At 30.6% G+C, this 21527-nt stretch overlaps 3 protein-coding genes and 1 long non-coding RNA gene across 4 annotated transcripts; 2 read left to right on the top strand and 2 right to left on the bottom strand.

Moving 5' to 3' along the window:
* Nucleotides 1–138: 138 nt before the first annotated feature.
* On the top strand, nucleotides 139–2172 carry BCAS2 (BCAS2 pre-mRNA processing factor). Its single transcript, XM_065516482.1, has 2 exons — nucleotides 139–284; nucleotides 1360–2172. Exons 1-2 carry the CDS (start codon nucleotides 210–212, stop codon nucleotides 2107–2109), a joined length of 825 nt encoding a protein of 274 aa, XP_065372554.1. The 5' UTR covers nucleotides 139–209; the 3' UTR covers nucleotides 2110–2172.
* Nucleotides 517–11132, bottom strand: LOC135964288 (uncharacterized). Its single transcript, XR_010576870.1, has 2 exons — nucleotides 11083–11132; nucleotides 517–899 (listed from the first exon to the last, which is right to left on the bottom strand). It is a non-coding gene; the product is annotated as an uncharacterized LOC135964288 (long non-coding RNA).
* Nucleotides 2985–10412, top strand: Herp (Homocysteine-induced endoplasmic reticulum protein). Its single transcript, XM_065516480.1, has 3 exons — nucleotides 2985–3737; nucleotides 7380–8317; nucleotides 9459–10412. Exons 1-3 carry the CDS (start codon nucleotides 3495–3497, stop codon nucleotides 9763–9765), a joined length of 1488 nt encoding a protein of 495 aa, XP_065372552.1. The 5' UTR covers nucleotides 2985–3494; the 3' UTR covers nucleotides 9766–10412.
* Nucleotides 11133–13557: 2425 nt separating the features above from the next.
* Nucleotides 13558–19526, bottom strand: LOC135964284 (colorectal mutant cancer protein). Its single transcript, XM_065516479.1, has 8 exons — nucleotides 18833–19526; nucleotides 17896–18166; nucleotides 16815–16999; nucleotides 16377–16754; nucleotides 16005–16315; nucleotides 15803–15940; nucleotides 14977–15624; nucleotides 13558–14918 (listed from the first exon to the last, which is right to left on the bottom strand). The coding sequence occupies exons 1-8, from the start codon at nucleotides 19136–19138 to the stop codon at nucleotides 14627–14629; spliced, it is 2529 nt and encodes an 842-aa protein (XP_065372551.1). The 5' UTR covers nucleotides 19139–19526; the 3' UTR covers nucleotides 13558–14626.
* Between the last annotated feature and the right edge of the window lie 2001 nt (nucleotides 19527–21527).

The following is a 21527-nucleotide window of genomic DNA, read 5'->3' as shown; positions in this document are numbered from 1 at the left end:
GAGTTGCATTTATGAAATTGGCGATTTTTTCCCATATCTTATAATTAACGCTAGGTGGCTCTGTGCGATACGAAGGAGAATGTAAAGCAACATAAAATACTGTCAAAAAAGCTGTTTAAAAGAAAACAAATTAGAAGCCGGAGAACAGAAAAACTACAAATTATTATTATTAAATATATAAGGTTTTATTAAAATTTCATTGTTAAAACATGGCTGGAGAAGTTACTGTGGATGCTTTACCATATATTGATCAGGGCTACGATGATCCAGGTGTTAGAGAATCCGTAAGTGTTTTAGATTATTTTGTTAAATTTTGGAAAGCAAAAATGTGTCTCAACAATAACAGCGTGACAGAGAATAAATTCTCGATAAACATATTTAATAGAAAATCACAAGATGTAGATTAACAAAAATTTCAAGATTTTTGCAATTACATAACATAAAAACAAATTGTATTTTAATACATAATTTATTTGTGTTGATAGCTCTCATAAGCATAAAAACTTAAAAAATACATTCTTTATAGTTTATGAAATTTTAATTTGAATTTATTGGACTATTCGGTATTACAAATATGACGGAAAAATATGTCGCGTGACAAATAATACTAAAGATTTTGTAAAACAAAAAGCAATGCAAACATTTCAACAAGACAACTCTCAATTTAAAACAAAAAAATCGTTAATAAATTATGTTCTAATTTGGGTCAGCCACAGCCTTCTTCCAAGCGGCGAGAGGAGGCGTATGGGTTAATCTTGTTGGTTGGTTGGCTGACGTAGGTTGGACTAAGGATTTTGAAGACGTATTCGACGGAATATCTTCTTGCTGGGATCACGGAGAACTTTGCGGATTTCTTCGGACTTGGGTTGAGTAATGTTGTACCGTTGGGATTTGTACACCTGCAAATAAAGATGAAACAAATAGTTACATTTAAATATGTGCAACACATATTGAAAACAAGAAAAGGATGGCAAATATTTTGAAGGAAATGTTGATTTAACTTACCCTGTATAATTTATTGAATACGTGTTAAGGGAAGTCTACTGAAACATGTCGGACTGCTCTCTATTACTTTAGGAGTTATAGGACTTTTAAATCTTAATATATAATAGTAAATATATCTCTTTTAATTAATAAAGTATCTGAACAATATCTATATAATTAAATAGTGCTTTAAAATGCCTTTCATATGATTGAATTTGTATGACAGTACTTCAGAATCGAGTTTTTAGTAATACAGAAAATTACGGGATCTTGATTTCCATGATGGAAAATTAGCCACTCATTAGTAAATTATTTTTATTTTGAATATGCAAAAAATTAATTAATTAATTTATTAACCAAAAATTTTCCTTGCAGGCATTGGCCATGGTAGAAGAGGAATGTCGTCGCTACAGACCAACCAAAAACTATTTAGAACATTTATCTCCCCTTAGCTCAGCCGCATTCGAGACAAAACTCATGGCTCAAGAATTTGAACGCATACAGAATCGTGTACCCATGGAAACACTCAGTATGAAACGTTACGAATTACCACCACCAGCAGCTGGGCGTTTATCAGAAGTCTCTGCTTGGGAAGAATCCATAGACAATTCAAAAGCTCAACTAGAACATCAATGGGTAAGGACAATGAATTTAGAACTTATGCTCGACTATGGTATTGAGGCTTGGAAAGCCTATCTAGAGGTATTTGTGGCTTTACAAGCTAAAGCCCAAAATCAGCTGCAGGCTTTGAAAAAAGAAATACAAGATGTTAACTGGCAAAGAAAACAGGCTCAAACTCAGGCTGGTGAAAAGTTGCGCACACTCGAAGCCAATTGGGTATTGTTAGTATCGAAAAATTATGAAATCGAGCAACAATGCGTCGAATTGGAAAAACAAATACACACACTACGCGCGCACATAGCTGAGAATGAAAAGGCCAAAGAGATTGAACAAGAACAAACCGAACAGATTAATGGCCATGCTGATGATAATGGCGAAGAGGAAAATAATAGTAATAGCTCTGAAAATAATTCCGGAAATAACGACGACACTCCAGAAGAAGAAAAGGAAACTCAGCAGCACGAAGAGGACGAAGACCAAGAAATGAGATCAGTGGAGACTTAATTAAAAATATTTAGGATTTATAGATTAATTTAATATTGCTAAAATATAAATTTAAGAACTGAATTTAAATATTGTGTTTTTATTTAAGGAAATAATGTTTATTCACTGAACGAAAGCTTTTAGGAATAAAAATTTGTATGAAATGCAGACAATTTCGAACGAACCACATTGTCATTGGGACAAAACGAAAAATATCGATTAGAAAACTGAATTTTTTCAACCTTTATTGTTCTGAATTTGATAATAATTGGTATACAGGTTTTTCATGGAAATGCAAAATCCAGAATTTCGATATTTGCTTTAGTTTAATTAAAATTTCATATTTTTTAATAGATGTGTGCAAAATACCTAAAGTAAATCTGTAAGTCAGATTTTACGAGAAAATCTGACTGTTAGTCAGATTTTGTCATATTTGATCTCATATTAAAGCTAATAAAGGGTGCGTTGTTAGCACAGAAAATTTAAAGTTTGGCTTTAGAAAAGCAATTTAGTTGCGCAAGTCTGTTTCTCATTTTAAAAAAAAAATTAGAATTTATTTATTGACCTCAAGAGGTTTTTTTATATTACTGTTTGGAATAAATAAATTTGCTGATTTTTAATTAATTTCAATAATATTTATATTTTTGGGTTTTCAATGTCTATTTTTGTTGATGAAACTACATAAATTTCATTTTATCACTATATCAATCCAATTAGAATCGCTGCTTATTTCCTTTAAATAATTGAATATCGGCAACTCTACTTTTGCTTTTCTTTTCACTCCCACTTCGTATATAAAATTAAGTTGTATGGCAAGACTAGTCAATAATTTTAATAAAGTACGAAGAAACGACGATAGAGGCAGTTGTGTCGGAATTTTTATTATTTTTTGTGTCGATATCGGTGGAAAATTTTTAATTTTTTGTGTCAATAATAAATAACAAAATTATCTATTGAATTATATGGGAAAACATAGCTAAAATATAAAGAAAAACATTGAAATTGTTGGTGAAAAACAGTATTTGAAAACACGGAAAAAAAATTAACACATACATACATACATAGAAACTATAAAAAAGGAACAAACGATAACACGTCAGTTAACAAGTGTACTGATTTAGTAAGAGAGACAGAGAGCAAGAGGCGAAGAATAGTATAAAAGAGAAACGTAATCAAAACAAGAAAAAAATTAATAAATAAAAGAAAATAAATAGAAATTGCTAATAACAGTATACTTTTACATCATATACTTGGCGTTTAATTAGTGTAAAGAAAAATACACAAAGCTAAAAGGTCGACTGGGCAATAACAAAAGAATTTGCAATTAAAAATTAAAAGTATATTATATATTTGTAAAATATATATAAAATAAAATATTTTGTAAACAATTGTAAATACGGGGACAAATGGTTAGCATGGATGAAACTAATACAGCGAATTCATCCTCGGCAGCTGCGGTAGCTGATGGAGCTAGTGCTGCTGCACACACGAAGACCGTTGGAGCAGCGCCCATTAAATCTGCCTCTCATGTAAAACTTTTGATTAAGTCATCTAATCAGCAGTACGAAGATCATGTGATTGAAAGTGATTTATTGTGGACCGTCAAACGGCTGAAGTCTCATTTGTCTGTGGTTTATCCTAGCAAACCGGTGAGTATATGAAATAGAGAAATCGTCTGATAGTGCTTTTTTAAGTGTATTGAATGGTTTATTATTTTTTTTAAATAATAATGTACGTGTATGTGTCTTTTTTTTTATCAATCTTTGGAGTAAATTGTGTTTATTTTAGGAAAAATAATTTCTTATCAAGCCATTGGAATATTGCGCGTTATAATTTGCTATAGTTTATAAGTTTTATGAATTAATTTTTAGTAAGTTTTTATTTATTTGAAAAATATTTGTTTATACAAGTAACATACAACTATATTTTCTTTTCTGTGTCCTCTTGTTATACCCTTCAGCTTCGTGAGAAGGGTATATATAAGTTTGTCATTCCGTTTGTAATTTCTACATTTTTCATTTCCGACCCTATAAAGTATATATATTCTGGATCGTTATAGATAGCGGAGTCGATTAAGCCATGTCCGTCTGTCTGTCTGTCTGTCTGTCTGTCTGTCCGTCTGTCTGTCTGTCTGTCTGTTGAAATCAATTTTCTGAAGGCCCCAGATATCTCCGGGATCCAAATCTTCAACAATTCTGTCAGACATACTTTCGAGAATTTTGCTATTTAAAATCAGCAAAATCCGTCCATAAATAACGGAGATATGAGCAAAAATCCGAGACAACCTCTGAAAATTTCATCAAAAAACACAATGTATTGCATGCTTTGACAAAAAAACAACAAAACGTATGCTTGGGTGTGCAAGCTTTGTGTATTTGGTTTTTTTTTGTTTTTTGTTTCTTTTGGCGTTGTTGTTGTTTTTTATACAACTAAACGTTTGTTTGGTTGTGTGTTGGTTTTTTTGACAAAAAATCAACAAATCGTATGTTTGAATGTGCATGCTTTGCGTATTTTGTTTCTTTTGGCGTTGTTGTTGTTTTTTATACAATTAAACGTATGTTTGGTTGTGTGTTGGTTTTTTGACAAAAAATCAACAAATCGTATGTTTGAATGTGCATGCTTTGCGTATTTTGTTTCTTTTGGCGTTGTTGTTGTTTTTTATACAATTAAACGTATGTTTGGATGTGTGTTGGTTTCATTGCCTTGCGTATTTTGTTTTTGTTTTTTCTTTCGGTGTTCTGTTTCGTTTGGCGTTGTTGTTGTTTTTTGTGTTCTTGATAAATTTAGGATGCTGTACGCTGAAAGTGGGCAATGTACATACATATGTATATACTAATTATAAAAAATAATAATGCATCCACAACAAAGGTGAAGGGTATATAAGATTCGGCATAGCCGAATATAGCACTCTTACTTGTTTTTTTTTTAAATTGTTGGTCAAATATCAGCCTGAAAAATCAGCAGGTTGTCATAGTGAATTTTATTTTACTTATGATGTATTCATTCTTCCTAATCGCCAAAAATTTGCTAAAACAAAAAAATTCAGCCATTTAGACTAAAACTACTACTAAAACAACCAAAACTATTTTCTTTAAGGGACAAAAAAAATATACCTATATTTTAAGCAGTAAAAATTTTCTAGTAGGTCCTTAAAGCAATTCAAATGATATTAATATTAAAGAAAATAATGGCACTACTAGTACTGGTTAATATTTGTTTATATACTTTTTTGATTTGAATATTTTAATAAAAGTATATAGGTATTACTTGAAATAATGGTTGTTGGAATGGGAAAAGTCCGACCTTATTAACTTTGTCTTCGAGATAAGCATCGGCATATTTAAAGATAACACATCTACATTATTCTGAAAGACATATATAAATATAAAAATAAACAAAAATATATTTGTACTTCGCACAGATATTTGATCACAAACAAAAATATGAATGTATTTTTGAACAGCTGCTTATTTAAAATTAAAAATTACCATTAAAAGACATACACATCATTCATTATTTTCTGATGACGTGTTCTTTATTAAATTGCATTTTATTTTAAAATCCTCTTGCACTTGTGAAACCAATATGTTCGCTTGTATTAGAATGAAAAGTTTCCAGTTCCCAGAGTTTAAAATTTAGCTATCACATAAAAAGAATGAAAATAAATAAGCAAACATATGAAGTTGAACATAGTTTTCTCAATATAGGACTACAAGGATTGTAGTAGCTTTAGTTTATAAAAATATTGTAAATAATTTTTAATTTTTTTAGCCATAAACAATGACGTTGCATTAAATAGTTTTTTTCTTATATATTTTGTATGCTAAAATCTGTGTTTTTAATAGCAAAACTCAATTTAAACACAAACTATAATTAAAACACACATGAGATGCTATTAATTAAAATTCAAGGCTAAATAAGATAAAATATAAAAACAAAAACACATTACTCAAATTATCTAGAAGTAGCAAAAATAAGTCTAGCCAAACTTAATTTACATAATACGGAACTTTAAACTTTAAATTTCTCAGGTTATTGAACTATGCAACTACAATAGTTTAATAGTATAATTGAAAAAATACTACAATCATCCTTTATTAACTTTAAATCGGTAGATAGTTATTGAATCAAACAAATGTTAGTTAACGTTGAGACAAACTTAAAACTTCGTTCAATTTATTAATATTTATTATGAAACAAAATGTTGTAAACAGTTTAATGTTTGCGTGATCTGGTATATATTTTTATTATGTGCTTTATTTTTAGCAAATGCATATATTATAAAATAAATGTAAATAACAAAATATCAAAAAACTCGTTTTATTTGACCGGCAAATACCAAGTTTTATAATTCAGTTTTATATTACGAGGGCTGCTGCTAAGGTTTTTTGGGAAGTTACTTCAATATGCCTTTTCAGTAAAATATGAAAAAAGAATATTTTACTGTCTCTCGATTAACTTAGGTCGAAATCGAAATTCGAAAAATGTATAACAAATATAGAATTCAGCAGAGTAATAAAATAAAGTTTTTTTAATCGAAATTTTTCGTTTCGTCCCTAATATAAAATTTTATTTATAATATTTTCTTTTCTTTGAGAAGTACATAAGAGAACTTTTATGAAAAAGTTCTCTTATCTTCCATTAAAATTTGGTGCATCACCTGAATTTAAATAAATATATCCTTAAATATTGTTATGTCTTTTCAAGTGATTTCTTCAAACAGCGATATTGTGGAATTCTCTTACGAGTCCAATGGAATGGAACATTGTCATCAGCAATAATTTGATTTGTTTATATACCATTACATAGTTAGCTTTTCATTTGTTTCAAATTCACTTCATTCTGTACGTTTAGAATATTCAAGTGTTTTTATTTTTAACAAACATTCAAAGAAGCTTTTAATATAAACTTATCAGTTTTATATTTTGTATATTAAAACACACACATACATACAAACAAACTCAGACAAACGACTGCCACAAATGGCCGATTGTTATTTGCTAGAATTTCTAGTAAACCCTCTCTACTCCTCTAAAGCCCTTAACATCAAGTCATGCAATTTTATATAAAAATCAACACAATTCAAAGATTGTCTGGCTTTTATTTTCTGAAAAACAAGTGGAGGAAATTTTGTATTAATAAATTTTGTATACGTAAAACACTTTGTAAAACACTTATTTAAAAAAAAGTTAAATGATAACGTGTACCACATGTAAACTATTGTATTTTTGATAAGAATTTGTTAACAAGTAAACTTTTTATCGAACAAATTGAATTTCTTTTATTTTTAGCCCGCCGCTGATCAAAAACTGATTTACTCTGGCCAACTTTTAAGTGACAATCTACTATTAAAGGATGTTATACGCAGCTATAAAGACGTTTATACACACAACCATATAATACATTTGGTTTATACGCCCAAAAATTTACTCCCATCCCCAGCTTCAACAGCTAACAAAACGAAAACCTCTTCAAGCTTAAACTCATCAACGGCAAACGGCGCTGGAGGACAAGGTAGTGGTGTAGGAACAACCAATAATATGTCAGCCACAGATGGTTTACGCCAAAGACAATCTGCTGGCAACAATAGCAATAGCCAGCAGTCTCCCACAGCTCAAATGCAGCAACAGCAGTCTCCATTATTCCATCAACAAATGCATCCTTACTTTATGGCGCCGCAGCTAATGTCTGCTGCTGGTGCATTTCCTCAAAATTTAGCCACCGGCTTTGGTGGCCCTTATAATGTACAGGCCATGATAACACAACAGACTGCCATGTACAATTGGATGCAACAGGTTTATTCCCAATATATGGAACAGTGTTTGAGATTATCGAACACTGTCAATGCTGCTGGTGCCTCGGACAATACAAGCTATCCCCCAGCATTTCCAACAATTCCAACAAATTTCCAACATTTATTTCAACAACAATTTCCCTCAACTGTGATGACACCCGTAGTTCCAGCAACTACTGCCTCAACAGCACCAGCTGCAGCAAATGCAGCCGGCGATGCTGGGGCTGCCGAAAGGCAAGATCAACAGCAACCAGCGCTGGCGCAAGTTGCTGCAGCACGTTTTCCTAACTTGCCACAAGATGAACAGGATAATCGTGATTGGTTGGACAACTTTTTCTCAATAACACGTTTGGCTTTGTTTTTGACCCTACTCTATTTCAATTCATCGCCACTCAGATGTTTGGTGGTTGTGATCATTGCTGGTGGAATCTATTTGTAAGTAGTATATTATTATATTTTGTTTCCGTCTAGGTCGGCGAGTTATGAAGTCAGCATTTTGCATTGTTGTAGGAATTGAGAATGGGATAGTTCAGTCTAACACCCTTAAATATCGGACATTCAAAACTAAGATTATTCGGACTTTTGCCAATGTTTCAGACCGAGCTTATATAAATATCGGCAGGATCTTTAGAAAAACGTTACCTTAGGCATATCACAATTATAACTATACACTTTGTCCAACCTTTCTTCAATTTTTTTTATCCCTTCCAAAAAGTAAGATATGTCGAGGTCATGAAATTGTTCATTTGATGACAGATTCACCCGGAGAAACCCACTGTTTTGTCTCTGGTGTTTTTTATGAATCCACGTTTCGGCCACGGTTATGAAAAGGCACAAAAACTCGTCCATATTGAGGTTGAACAAAGCCAACACCCCTGCGAAGTTGTCACGCAACCAATTGTGGGCAAACACATCTTGCGGAAAGCCTTCTCATAGCCATGTAAGATGCCTATGACTTCCACAATCTTTCGTACTTCCAAACTCCAATCCGCCAACATCATATAGTGAAGTTGTGCAATTCCTTCTACCGTGCTCTTAAGGCCACAACGAAATTCAATAAACCCCCTTTTTAGCATTGAAATTGATGGTGCAGACTTTATTTGAGGTATGATTTTTTCCGCAAAACAAAATAATGCTTAATGGGCTAAGTGAGAATGAAATTAACTTTTTTCCATTTTCTAATCAAGTTACGCGGTAGTCTGCTATAAATTGCTGTCAACAAACAAAATAAATGTCGCAGCTTGTTCAGATTTTGACAATAGTCAACTGACAGAGGTTAAATTTTCAGTTGAGAGGTTAAAATTTAAAAAGCCACGGACTTATTGACCCGCACTCGTACCAAAGTAACCATATATACTTTGGACTGAAATATTTCAGTAAAGAGTTTGCCAGTTTGAGTCGAAAGTTTCAATCCTCATTTAGAGAATCACTTGTCATGCGAAGTGCCTACTTAGGGGTGATATCAACATTAGTTTACAGATGAACATTTTTAACTTATCTCCACAATATTTATACAGTCACTAATGAATATTGTAAATAAAATATCTAACTTTAAACATTTTGTCTTTCTTTGCAGATACCACATTGGAGTATTTCGTTTCCGTCACGAACGCAACAATAACAATATAAATCGCAACAATAATGCAGCTCAAAATGCTGCTGTCGATCAGATACGACAGGGTGTAGATCAACAACAGAATGCTGCTGCTGCACCCGAGGGACAAGAGAATAATGAGAATAACGCAGAAGGCGAACAGCAACAGCAGGCAGAAACTACAACAGACACACCAGAGAATGCCAACAATGAATCGATAATGTCCACAATACGTACTTTTGTGGTGACATTTTTCACCTCACTATTGCCCGAAACGCCGGCGCTTTAATTTCATTAATCCAAAAACAGGATGGTAAAGAAATTGTTATTTGTTTTATTGCTTTAATTCCACAAAACGCCCTAGTTCCCTCTAATAAAAATCAATTATGTATACCTTAATATATTCCTTCTTAAATATTTATGTTAATTATTCTAATTATAAACAAACGATATATACAATATGATAATTGGACACTATATTAGTATATTTTAATGGTTTTTTTTTCAATGGAAACTTTTGTGTTTCTTAAGATAAGCAAGCAACTGCAAACATATTAAAAAGCAGTCCTAAGTTTAAATTATCAATTTCACCTTAGGAGACAGACAGACAGACACCTTTATTATATTATTAGTTATAAATTCTTAATTTAATAAAAATTATCAGTTCAAAATTTGGATTTATAGGTTTAATCCAAATTATATTTGCTTTAAATAAATTAATTGATACTGTGTATATTGGAAAGAGTCGAGAAAGCGTTGATGAAATTCTAAAAAAATTTATGTTATTTAATACACATACAAACTTTTCGTTTAGTTTTATTCGTATGTATATGTAATTATTGTTTTCTGCTTAGTTTTAGTTTAATTATGAAAAATAAAATACCGAAAAGAATATATATATATATAAAAATAAATAATTTTAATAAAATTTAATAATGCTGCGTACTTTATGAAGTGGGTTGGAGGCAAAGTAGGGTTGGCGAAAATGATTAAAAAATTACATTTGAGAAATGTATACATAGATTGGAAACTCTCCTGTCAAAGACCTAAGTGGTGAAAACAACACTATGAGAAATTTTTTGTTTGAGGTTTTTCTAGTTTCCGCTCTAAGTGTATTTCTCTAATTTTCAGAGAAAAAAACTTAGTTTTTCATTTTCCAAAGAAGAAAAATAAGGAATAAATTTCACTTTCTATCGGAATGGAATTCTGTGAGAAATATCCAATTGTATTTCGGAAATATCTTTTTGCTTTTAAGAATTTTCCAACTGTATTAATTGGAAATTTCTGAAATTCCATTTGTATTTCAGCAATTTCTAATGTAAATACAAATGTATGAGAAACAAGTAAATTTCAGAATTTTCCAATTGTATTTCAGATGTGTATTTCAGAATTTTTAATTTGTTTTTCAGAAATTTATATTATAAATGAGATACAAGGAAAATTTTAAATCATTCCGAATGAAGACATGATAGATAATTGAATATTTCTGAAATATTCTAAAATATAATTAGAAACTAATGAAACTTAATTAAATTAAATTGCGTTACATAACATAATTAATTGTTTAACGTTTATGTTAATAATATTATTTGTCAAAAATATTTACCTTTTCGTTAACATCAAAGTCAGAACTTTCTAAAATATCCTTGGGACTTTGGTCCCAAGTGGTCTCAAACAGGGCAGGAGATGGTATCATGATGGGAATTTCTTGACCAACGCCTGCAACAATATTGTTAAATGTTACCTGTGCCAAAAATTCCATCATAGCTATTAAATATAATAACTTCATTTTAAATTCAGGAATGGACAAATGAAATGCTTTTCTTGTCTGATTCGATGTACAACTGTTTGGTATGGCTTATGGTTGGTTTTATATATTAAAAAACCCCAAAAATGATTGAAATTTTTAAACAAATATTTATTATACATACATATCGTTCATTTGGTGCAACAACGTCATTATTCAAAAATTTCGATTTAATAGCACCATTGCATAGTAAATAAGGTATTTTAATAACTGACAAAGTCTTGTGAACTAGCTTTTGAAATTACACACAGGTTCGCTATAGAAGCATTTTGATGTAATTTCTTAACCAATTGCCTATTTATTACTTGCAATAACCTATTATTTTAGTTGTGTATTGCCACTTGTGTGTTCAACATCGTTAAGTGATGTGTTTCCTTAAAATATTAAAAACAATAACTAAAAATGCATCTCGTAAAAAATTAAATTTTTTGAGTATTGACGACGTTGCAGCAAATGAGCGATATGTACCTCTTACTTAATGCAAGAACGTCACAACTTATTAAATACTATATCCAAAAAAATATGTTCCATAATATTAATAATGTTTAAATCAAATCGGTTAGAAATTGTGTTAGTACTCCTATCAAAAAATTCAAATTTTGAATTGTGACGTTCTCGAATTAAGTGAATGACATTTTGTATGAATATATGGTGTTTGGTTGTTTGTTCAATACTTATACATTATGTTAATTGCATTTTTAATTACATATTTGATTTAAAAACACTTTTTGGATAATGTTTAATTTCTGTATTTTTGTTTGCTTACAGTTTAAATATGTTCATCAACCTAGACATGTGTAAGTAACTTTGTTACCAATATTCTTTATTAAGTCTAAAATGAAGGATGCCGATTTTTCAAAAATATTAATTTTATTCATAAACAATTTTTAAATTTAAACAACGTTTTATGGAAATTTTGCTTTCTATCCCAGCTCGCCGTTTTTAATATTAAATCTTCAACAACAAAAAACAGTGTTAGAGCAAACTACAAATAATTGATTTTTATTTTGTTTTTAATTTGTTTGTTTTTAATATTTGTCATATAAAAACTTATAATTTATTTATGTTTTAATTGTTTTTACATATTTTTTGACATTTTCAATCTCTTGACAAATAACAAATACTGTCTTTGTTGTATTTGTTGCCGAGACGCTCTCACCTGATTAATACGCCTTGTTTAAAACATTTTTAATTTTTTTTATGAATATGGGGGTTATAATTTAAATTATTCATATAATATTGGTAATGGTTATATTGCTGAACGTTAAAAATAACAGTTTCCCTTTTAAAGTTTTTGCCAACCCTGTTTAATATATCCCAAATTCATATTGAACAACTCTGGTTTTAACAATTCTCTTTTGATCGCTTATTTCCTTTATAAAACAACTCTGGTTTCTTATTCAACTGTCAAATTAGTACGCGGTTATATTAGCGGTAAAATGTTTTGTGTGAATATTTCTTTTTTGCTTAATGTAATTTAATTAAATAAAAGTGTATTAAATATGAAAAGTAGTGAGTAAAGTAATATTTGAGACAAATTATAAGTTTGGTGTGTTTTTTATTTTTAAAAAAGTTTAAATTGTGAAATTTCTTTTTAAAAGAAAAGTGAAAGAAATAAAGAATGTATTTCTAATGAAGCTTTGTTTAAAATTTCAAGTAAATGATGAATAAAATAAGTGAAATGTTAATAATGTTATTACAAAATATTATCAGTTAAATAAAAGTTGCGCTATAGCGAACCGCAATACTTGTATATTTAAGCAAAGTAAGTAGTTTTCTTGATATTTAAATTAAAATATACAATTCTCAGACCATCATCAGGAAATTCTGCAAACCCGTGATATACTATATAGTTGAAAGCCTCCCCATATAATTTTACAAGAAACGGAAACTTTTTAATGTTGGATGGTCTTGTTCCTTTCGGTTTTTAATTAATTTATTAATCTACAAATTCACTTCTATTTAAATAAGTCCAAAAACTCTAAATTTGTATCAATTGAGAAATACCTATTGGGCATGCATAGAAATTGAAGGGTATTGAAAATAAAAAAAAATAATCTTTAATGACTGGGAAAAATTCAACTCCTCCAATGAGTTTAATTTTATGACTGCAAATTAAAATTCATTTAACAATATATGTACATTGAATAGCATGTATTTTCTTGTTGCAAGAGTTAGGTTTTTGAACTGAAAAGAAAAATATTTTATTTGTAAGATTCGGCACAACCGAATATAGCATTCTTACTTCTTTTACAAAATAGAAACACTTGCAAATCCTTTAGTTATATTTATAATTTATATATGTATGTATAATAATTTTTTTTATTTGTTTATTGTTTTTTTTACAAAAAAAGCAAATACAAGCTGCACTTTTTTTCTCATCATAATGTAATTAATAATAATTTTGTTTACTTTATCTGTTTTTTTTTCTTCTTTCTTCTTTTAACAACTCTGCTAAAGGGCTAACATTGCTATTGATATTTCATAATACATAATAATTATATAAATATATAATTTGCTTTATTTTATTTAATGTTTTTAATAAGTGTATGAGTAGTAAACTTGAATAATAATAAATTGTTTTGTTGTTAATAATAATTATGAAAAAAGGATAAACGAAAATAATTCGTTTAATTAATATTTGTATTTAGTTTTTTTATTTTTACAAAAAAAAAAGCTTTAATGCTTAACAAATGGCACATCTGTGTTAATAAGTAATATATAGTTTTTTTTTAAATATAAAAGCCAAAATCAAGAGTCTAATTTTGGTAAAAATTGGCAGGAAATAAAAAAAACATCATTGAGTCTAATTAGAAAACTAAACTAAAGTTTATGGACGAATTCGTAAATGCAACAAATTTAAGCATACTGGTTCAGAAAACCTTTGACGTGAGACAGCAAATATGCTATGTATTTGCTGGGCTGCGGTGATGCAATGTTATTGCATTTACGAATCCTTTGTTAATTACACGTGGTATTAACAATTAAATACATTTCATTTGTTAATAATTATTTATAGTTTATAGGCGTACAGAGTAGTATTAGTAGTTGTAGAAGGGTAGAAGTGAAAAGTATAAAGATATGCAAAAGAGAGTATTTAGATTATTCACATCAGATCTTGTAGTTTAAGAAATTTACCATAAAACTCTTTCAAATTTCGAATTGAAATAAAAAACAGTTGAATTTCTTAATGAAAATTTCGTGTGCGATAAATTCTTTTATGAATTTACAAATTAGCAAAATGCACTATTGCATTGTTCAAACTGTTCTCAATTCCAATTAGAAAGATAAAGGCTTTAAAATTTGACAAGAACTCTTTCAAAATTTTGTTTTTAATTTTTTACTACAACGTTGTTTCGGGTACATTGTCATGATGGGGCTGCTGCTGTTGCTGGTGGTGATGATGTTGATGATGCTGGTGAGGCCTAAAATGTGCTGTAGGTTGTTGTATTGAGGCAGCCGATGATGTATACTGTTTGTATTTGTATTTATTAATATTGGTCACATCCTGCTCTAATTGTTGGTGCTGCTGTTGGCGGCCAATCTCCAAAGTGACATCCATGATTTTCTGTTCCAATTTACGTATTCGAGTTTGATATTTTCGTTTATTTTGCTCAATGATTTGGGTAAGGCTTCTGCGGAAGAGAAAAAGCTATAAGTAAAACAAAATAACATTTCAAAACTTCAACTCACAGATTAGTTTTTTGTAATTCCCTAACATTATTGTGTAAATGTTCGTATTTTTCATCTGAGATTTTTTGTGATTCCGTTACGGATGCTATAAGCGTCTGTATACGTCCCTTTAGTTCGGACTCGCGCGATAATGCCTCCACCAATTGCTGTTCGGTCAATGCCACATGTTCGGCTTCCGAATAGGTTGAGTTACGTTGGTCCATTATGTGTAACGGTCGTTGCTGTTGATGATGATGAAACAGTTCAGTGGTTTCATTGTTCAGCTGTAATTGATGTTGCAATTGTTTGAGCGCCTCGTGCAGCACCCCTATGCGATCATTAGCATATTGTTTTTCCCGTTCGGCCTGTTCGGCTTTTACTTTAAGGCCAATATTTTCTTCACGTAAATTTAATAGTTCTTGCATTAGCACCGCCATTTCTAAATCGAGTGCGGTGGCTTTCTCCTTATGGCCCACACCGCTCAATTCTTTTTTGCTTTCGAGTGATAGACGGGATTTTTCATAGGAGTCACTGAAGGGCGATTCAAGATTGACTATGGTGTTTTGTACAGTTGAACGTCTGCCTTTTAGCTTGGACACATGATAGCGCAAACGATTATCATCTTCAGATGTCCACGGGGTGGGTGTGACTTTATCGGGGATGCTAAAACTGAGATCAAAATGGGTTAATTTTCATTTGTTAACACGCAAGAGAACAAACAAATTCTCCAAATAAAATTTTGGATGAAAAAAAAAATTTTTTGAGAAAATGTTTCGAAAAAAAAGTAGATTTCAACAGTATCCTTACCACATGTTGAAGGGTGTAATTAAATTTTTGTGTAACTCACCTATTTTGCCAAGGTCCTAAGCTATTTTCACATGTATTTTTTTCACTTTCCAAGCGATCTAGCAAATGTCTGGCAACAGATTCAACCGCTTTGCGACTTTCTTCAGCTGCCGAGGACTTTTCTTTGATTAGACCCAATCTGCAATAAATCCATCACAAAATAAAGTAAAATATTTTAAATTTCTTAACAATCAAAAACTTACTTGCTTTCCAACAAAGCCAACATAACATCATATGCCTCAATGGCACGATCACTACAATTTAAGGCTGCCTGCAAAGCAATAGCATTTGATTCATATTTGCCGCACAACAAATACAAATGTTCACAGTGTTCCTTGGACTCATCGAGGGTCAGGGACAAAACTGTATTTTGCACCTTTAAATGCTCAACTTTACGCTGTAAACGCTGCAGTTCATTGTCCAGCTGGGAGGGCTCGATAAAGGATTCCATGAGAGAGCTATTGTTTTGTTTGAGATCTGATACTAAATGTTCCACAATATTGGCATTTTTAATCTAAAATTTAATATGAATTTTAGTGTTTAACAAAAATTAATGAATTCGTATATAGTTTTACCTCATTATTCCTTAAATCCATGGCTGTTATGTTATCTCCCTCTATTTTACTGGCACATTTTAGTCTTACCCTCTCAGCCATCTTTGGTATGGCTGGTATTTTATGGGGACTGGTCACATAAGTGTCTTCTGCTGTCAATGTTGAGGTATTATTTAAATCATTCAATACCTCATCATCAACATCTTTGTGCGTTAGTTGTAGTGATGGCTCTAGTGAGTCTAGGCTTTGTGTCGCCTCTACATCGGCGCCATAATGTTCAATACTGGCTGGTTCCTCTACGGCTGTACTAATGCCACCATTATGACCATTAGCATTGGCAATTTCTGACTGCAGCAATGCCATTTGGGACTTTAGGTGTAGGATTTCCTCTTGTAGAGCCTGCGGAATGTAACAGAAATTAAAATAAATTTAAATAAAATAGTTAATAGCTTTTCTTACTTCAACTTGTGCTTTGTAGTTGATATCGCATATTTTTAGCTCTTCGGTAACTTCACTGCACAAATTATGCTCCACCTCATTGTGTGAGTAGTCTGCTTCTTCCAAAGGATCAGTTTGACACTCTGCATCGGGATTTGTTAAGTTTAGTTCGGAGTTGTAGACCGAGCCTTCTTGGTAGCTTATTTCTGAAAAAAATTATGAATATAAAGTTTAAATAAAAAATATTGAGTTTGAAAATTGTATTTTTCTTCGCCCTGCAAACCACAACAAATGAAAAGTGGTTGAAGAACGTCAAAATAGAATATTACACTCTTGGCAACTGTCATTTGTTGCATATCTGTAATAATCTGTTTTTGAAATGTATTAAAACATTTATGAATACCGCCCGTAAATAAAAAAAGTTATCATTTATATTATTTGAAAATCATGGCAGAACAAGCAAGGTACAATTATTAAAAAGTACGTTCTCAATTATACATTCCCTATAACGTCAAACAAAAGAAAATTAGAAAAACAAAACGAAATGTCTAATACAAAAATAAATTAATTAAACAAATTTTTGTGTATTTACTTTTTTTCGTGAAATATTCAATTCAAATTAAATTTTTTCTAAATAACATGCAAAACATTGCGAAAACAAAATAAAAAGTGATGAGAGTAAATGCGTTATTTGACGTTGTAGGGGTAAATATTGAAAACTCTCCCTAATAATTGTACCTGGTTGGTTCTACCATGTTTGAAAATATAATACAATTCTACTCAAATATTAATACTCAGTATTGTCATCTGTAAATATTTGTCATCTGTATTTTGAAAGTCTAAAATTTTTGTGTTTAGTGTGCCCGCCCTTCAAACTAATTTTATTTTGTATAAAAAATTATTACATGCACATATTTAAAGCATTTGAGTTTAATGTAGCTACTAAATAAATGCCGTATTAAACAATACTTAAGTAGTGCCAAGGACCTTTTTTAATATGAGCAAACTGCACGCGAACATATTAGGCTATTTAGAAGTTTTTATTTCATCTTCAGATGAAAACCTTCAGATTCACTTTTAAATTTTTTTAAAAAAAACTTACCACTTCCTTCGGGCTCTTGTTCTTCCAAAATAGTAGTCTCCTGTTTATTGCGTAGTTTTTTACTCAATTCGGCTATAACACAGTGCATTTCAGTTATGCGACATTCATGGGCGGCACTTACAATTTCCAAACGTCTCAAACATATTTCCTTCTCAGCATTGCATTCTTCCAATTGCTGTTGCACAATAGTACGTTGCTCTTCAGCCTGCTGGAGACGCTGTGACAATTCACGCACCTTGGTTTCCAACTGTTGCAAGGAAAGATTATCAACCTTAAAGATGGAAATAAAACGAATATTAATTAAGTTTTAATAATTTAAAAACCAACCAAAGTTTATCAGTAATACATTGATAGGCCTTAAGGGCATAGGTTGTGCCACCAAAGTATACTCCCAACTACGACGTATTTCTTGACGTTTCAGCATTGATTCCTGTCTCTGTTGTTCTGAACAGCACATACAACTAAGACTACGTCTTAACAGCTGTTCTGAGATCATTTTTCTCCAAGAAATCTATACATTTCCGTATTTATAATTAATAATAAAAAATGGATACAAATATGTTGAATTGCAGAAAACTGATTACGTCGTTGATGTTTGGTATTTTTCCTATAAATTGTTTCTATTATAGTTTTGATTTTGTTCAGTAATGAAAACATAACAAAATTTCGCAATAAACTTAAACGTCATATTCGTCTGACCCTTGTGACCAAATGCACCTACAAATGCCATTCAAATGCGTTTGTACGCAGCTGCGCACAAATGTCAGCACCTAACCCTAGAACCTCTAGAACAAAACACTACTGCAACAACTTTAAATATAATAAAAACAACAACAAATTGACCTCCAATTATTAAACTCTTCTACTGACTACTATCATGTAAAATTAGTTGTTGTCTTGTTGTATGCTAATGCCACCCATTCATTACACTACTTACTTTATTGACAATATCCAGTGTTGAACAGGAACTTATGTTGTTGTCACTTTCGGTGGTATCACGTTGTGTATGATCCGGAGATTCCAAATCACTGGACAAATGCGGCATGCCACCTCTTGGACTAATACTGCCAAACAAATAATCCTCATCACACTGGCGCATATCATCCATTAGATCTGCGCTTTTGCCAGCCAAACGCAGACCAGCACAACGTCCGCGACTATGGTTCATCATGGCTCCCTTGGCTGCTATATCGCTGCTGCGGTGTATCTTGCTCACTTTGGCCAAGTGCACATCGTTAGACATTATAGTGCAATTATTATTGATGTTTTCTTCGTAAGTTCGGTTTGTTTACAGGCGGCTTTTAATTGTTTACCTTTGTTGTTGTCTTATCAATTGTTTCCCTGTTCTTCCCTATTTTGCTTTCGAGCAATTTGTTGCTATTTTTCTGTCTGCGACCAAATTTCTCTGTCTGTCCATCCGTTTGTCAGCCATCCATCAACACTGTTTAGCTGGCTGTGTATTTTGAAGCCATTACGCCCAGTTTTAATTTTTACATTTCCCTTTTTAAAACAGCTGCATTTTGTTTAAGTGTCTTCTCCAATTGATTTTTATTCAAAAATGTTTGCTTTTAAGGCGTTTTTAATAAATTTTCAATTAAAATGTATATATTTTTTCACACATTACACCTTGCTTCACAAATGAAAAAAAAAAGAAGTACAAATGACATTTCGTATTTGTTGAGGGCAGGGTACTCACATTGAAAGATAAAATTGAGCAAACGTGTTGCCACTAGGGATACAAATCCCGGGATTTTAATTAAGTAAAAATATAACAAAACCAAAAATAATTTAATTAGTTCATGCAATTAAAATAAATTTTTCACAAAATATATGTCATATTTATGCCTGTATTCTGAATATTATGACAGTGAGAAATCTATAACAAAACTTGATATTTTATAACTTTTGTTTGGAAATTGATATTAAAAACATTTTTGTTATAATTTTGTTATTCTCATAAAGTTCAGAATACGGGGGTCAAGATAAATATGTTTGTTAACAAAAGTAGTAATGGTTGACTTCATTAAAGGACTAGTGTTCATAAGGATGATTAATGAAATACATATGTATATTGAAACCATTACTATGAGACCAATGCAAACGTCAGAATGTTCTTATTAAAAGTTGAAACACGATAGAATATAGACCAGAGCATAATTTCTTTTATTTGTTTTACTTATCCCGGGATTCGGAATTTATTAATTCAGAAAAATTCCGCAATTTTCGGGATTGTAATTGGCATCCCTAGTTACAACACTCTTTACTGTCAGTGTTGGACGGCATTAAGTGAGTGACAAGGAAGTGAGTGCTAGTATTTATGTAAATAAATCAAGTTGAATCAAATAAAATAAACGAATTTAATAATTAGTCATATGGGCCTTAAAAAGCTTAATTTCATGAGCCAAAACAGAATTGAGTTTAATTTGTAATTAAAAAAAAATTAAATAAAATTTTCTTTGTCGTTTTCTCGAAAAAAAAGTTTTTGTTCAAGTTAGTAGGGCGATTTTGTAGATGTATTCGAAAGAAACATTTTGGGAGTTTCATAGAAATGATAAAATTTTAATTCTGACATTAAGACCCCGATTTGCGTGGATTCGACATTTGTCGTAATGATTTCTGTTTCCATACCTGTGATTTAATCATCGTGATTGAAAAAGTCGCGCTTGAATACAAATTGAATGAAAATATTTTTTTTGGTTTGGCTTTAAATCATTTAAAAAATGAATTGAAAATAATTAAGTCTTTTCGTAATAGATTTAAATAGATGTAGAATTGAATCGCTCAATAAATTTTATTAAGTTATGTTATAATGGATTTGAATTAAAGAATTTAATGATTCGATATGGAATTAATTCAATACATAATTTATTTTCAAAGGAATGAATTCTAGATGTTTAAGGATGATTAATGCTTAGGAATAATTCTGAAAATTGAATTAAAAATTATTTCGAAACTTTGAAAAGTATAAATTTTATCCAAGTTAGATATGTATATTTTCATATCTCAGAGTTTACGAATCTAAAAATTAAAACTAACAATTCTAGGGGATAAGTAGTTATGGTCAGTATTCACATATGACCTTTTTGTTGGAACTTTTGTGTATACTTTATTAAATTTGTTTTTGGTATTTATTTATTAACCATTACGCATATTTTGTTCGTCAGTTTTAACATGTATTTTGTTTTGATTATTTAAATTCTTTAAAAATAAACCATGAGTATTTTGATTATAAATATTTCTCTCTTACTCTGCCACTCTTCATTCCGGTTGTAGTGTTCTCTCTCTTACATCTAATGTAGTCACATAAGGGAAGCAAATAGTACCAAATACATTTGAAAAATGTACTTTGTCGGACTTAGTTAAGTATTTGATTATTTTTAGTTAAATTGCAAAAATGTTTTAAAAAAATTGTTGATACCATCAATTTATTAAATTTGTTTGCTAGTAATGTGTATGTGGTTTTTTATTAGTATAACTTTACTAAAATATAACAATTAAAAAAATACTATATTATAAAAGTACTTTTCAGATACTAAGATAACAGGTTTTGAGCTTAAACGTTCACTTAAAACTCATAACAATAATCCTCTAATCTCACCCTATGTCTATTTTTGATAAATTTTTGTCAAATT

This window comes from Calliphora vicina, chromosome 1, assembly GCF_958450345.1.
Source record: "Calliphora vicina chromosome 1, idCalVici1.1, whole genome shotgun sequence".
NCBI classification, from domain to species: Eukaryota; Metazoa; Arthropoda; class Insecta; order Diptera; family Calliphoridae; genus Calliphora; species Calliphora vicina.
This window is presented reverse-complemented; position numbering and strand designations above follow the sequence as displayed.

Bases quoted from the DNA above. Each gene is read 5' to 3' on its own strand.
- BCAS2 (XM_065516482.1), top strand. From the start codon at position 210: ATGGCTGGAGAAGTTACTGTGGATGCTTTACCATATATTGATCAGGGC. The intron at 285-1,359 runs GTAAGTGTTTTA...TTTTCCTTGCAG, and splicing joins ATCCAGGTGTTAGAGAATCC to GCATTGGCCATGGTAGAAGA.
- Herp (XM_065516480.1), top strand. From the start codon at position 3,495: ATGGTTAGCATGGATGAAACTAATACAGCGAATTCATCCTCGGCAGCT. The intron at 3,738-7,379 runs GTGAGTATATGA...TTTTATTTTTAG, and splicing joins TGGTTTATCCTAGCAAACCG to CCCGCCGCTGATCAAAAACT. The intron at 8,318-9,458 runs GTAAGTAGTATA...CTTTCTTTGCAG, and splicing joins ATTGCTGGTGGAATCTATTT to ATACCACATTGGAGTATTTC.
- LOC135964284 (XM_065516479.1), bottom strand. From the start codon at position 19,138: ATGTCTAACGATGTGCACTTGGCCAAAGTGAGCAAGATACACCGCAGC. The intron at 16,316-16,376 runs GTAAAACTATAT...ATTAAATTTTAG, and splicing joins TGGATTTAAGGAATAATGAG to ATTAAAAATGCCAATATTGT. The intron at 15,941-16,004 runs GTAAGTTTTTGA...GATTTATTGCAG, and splicing joins TTGGCTTTGTTGGAAAGCAA to ATTGGGTCTAATCAAAGAAA.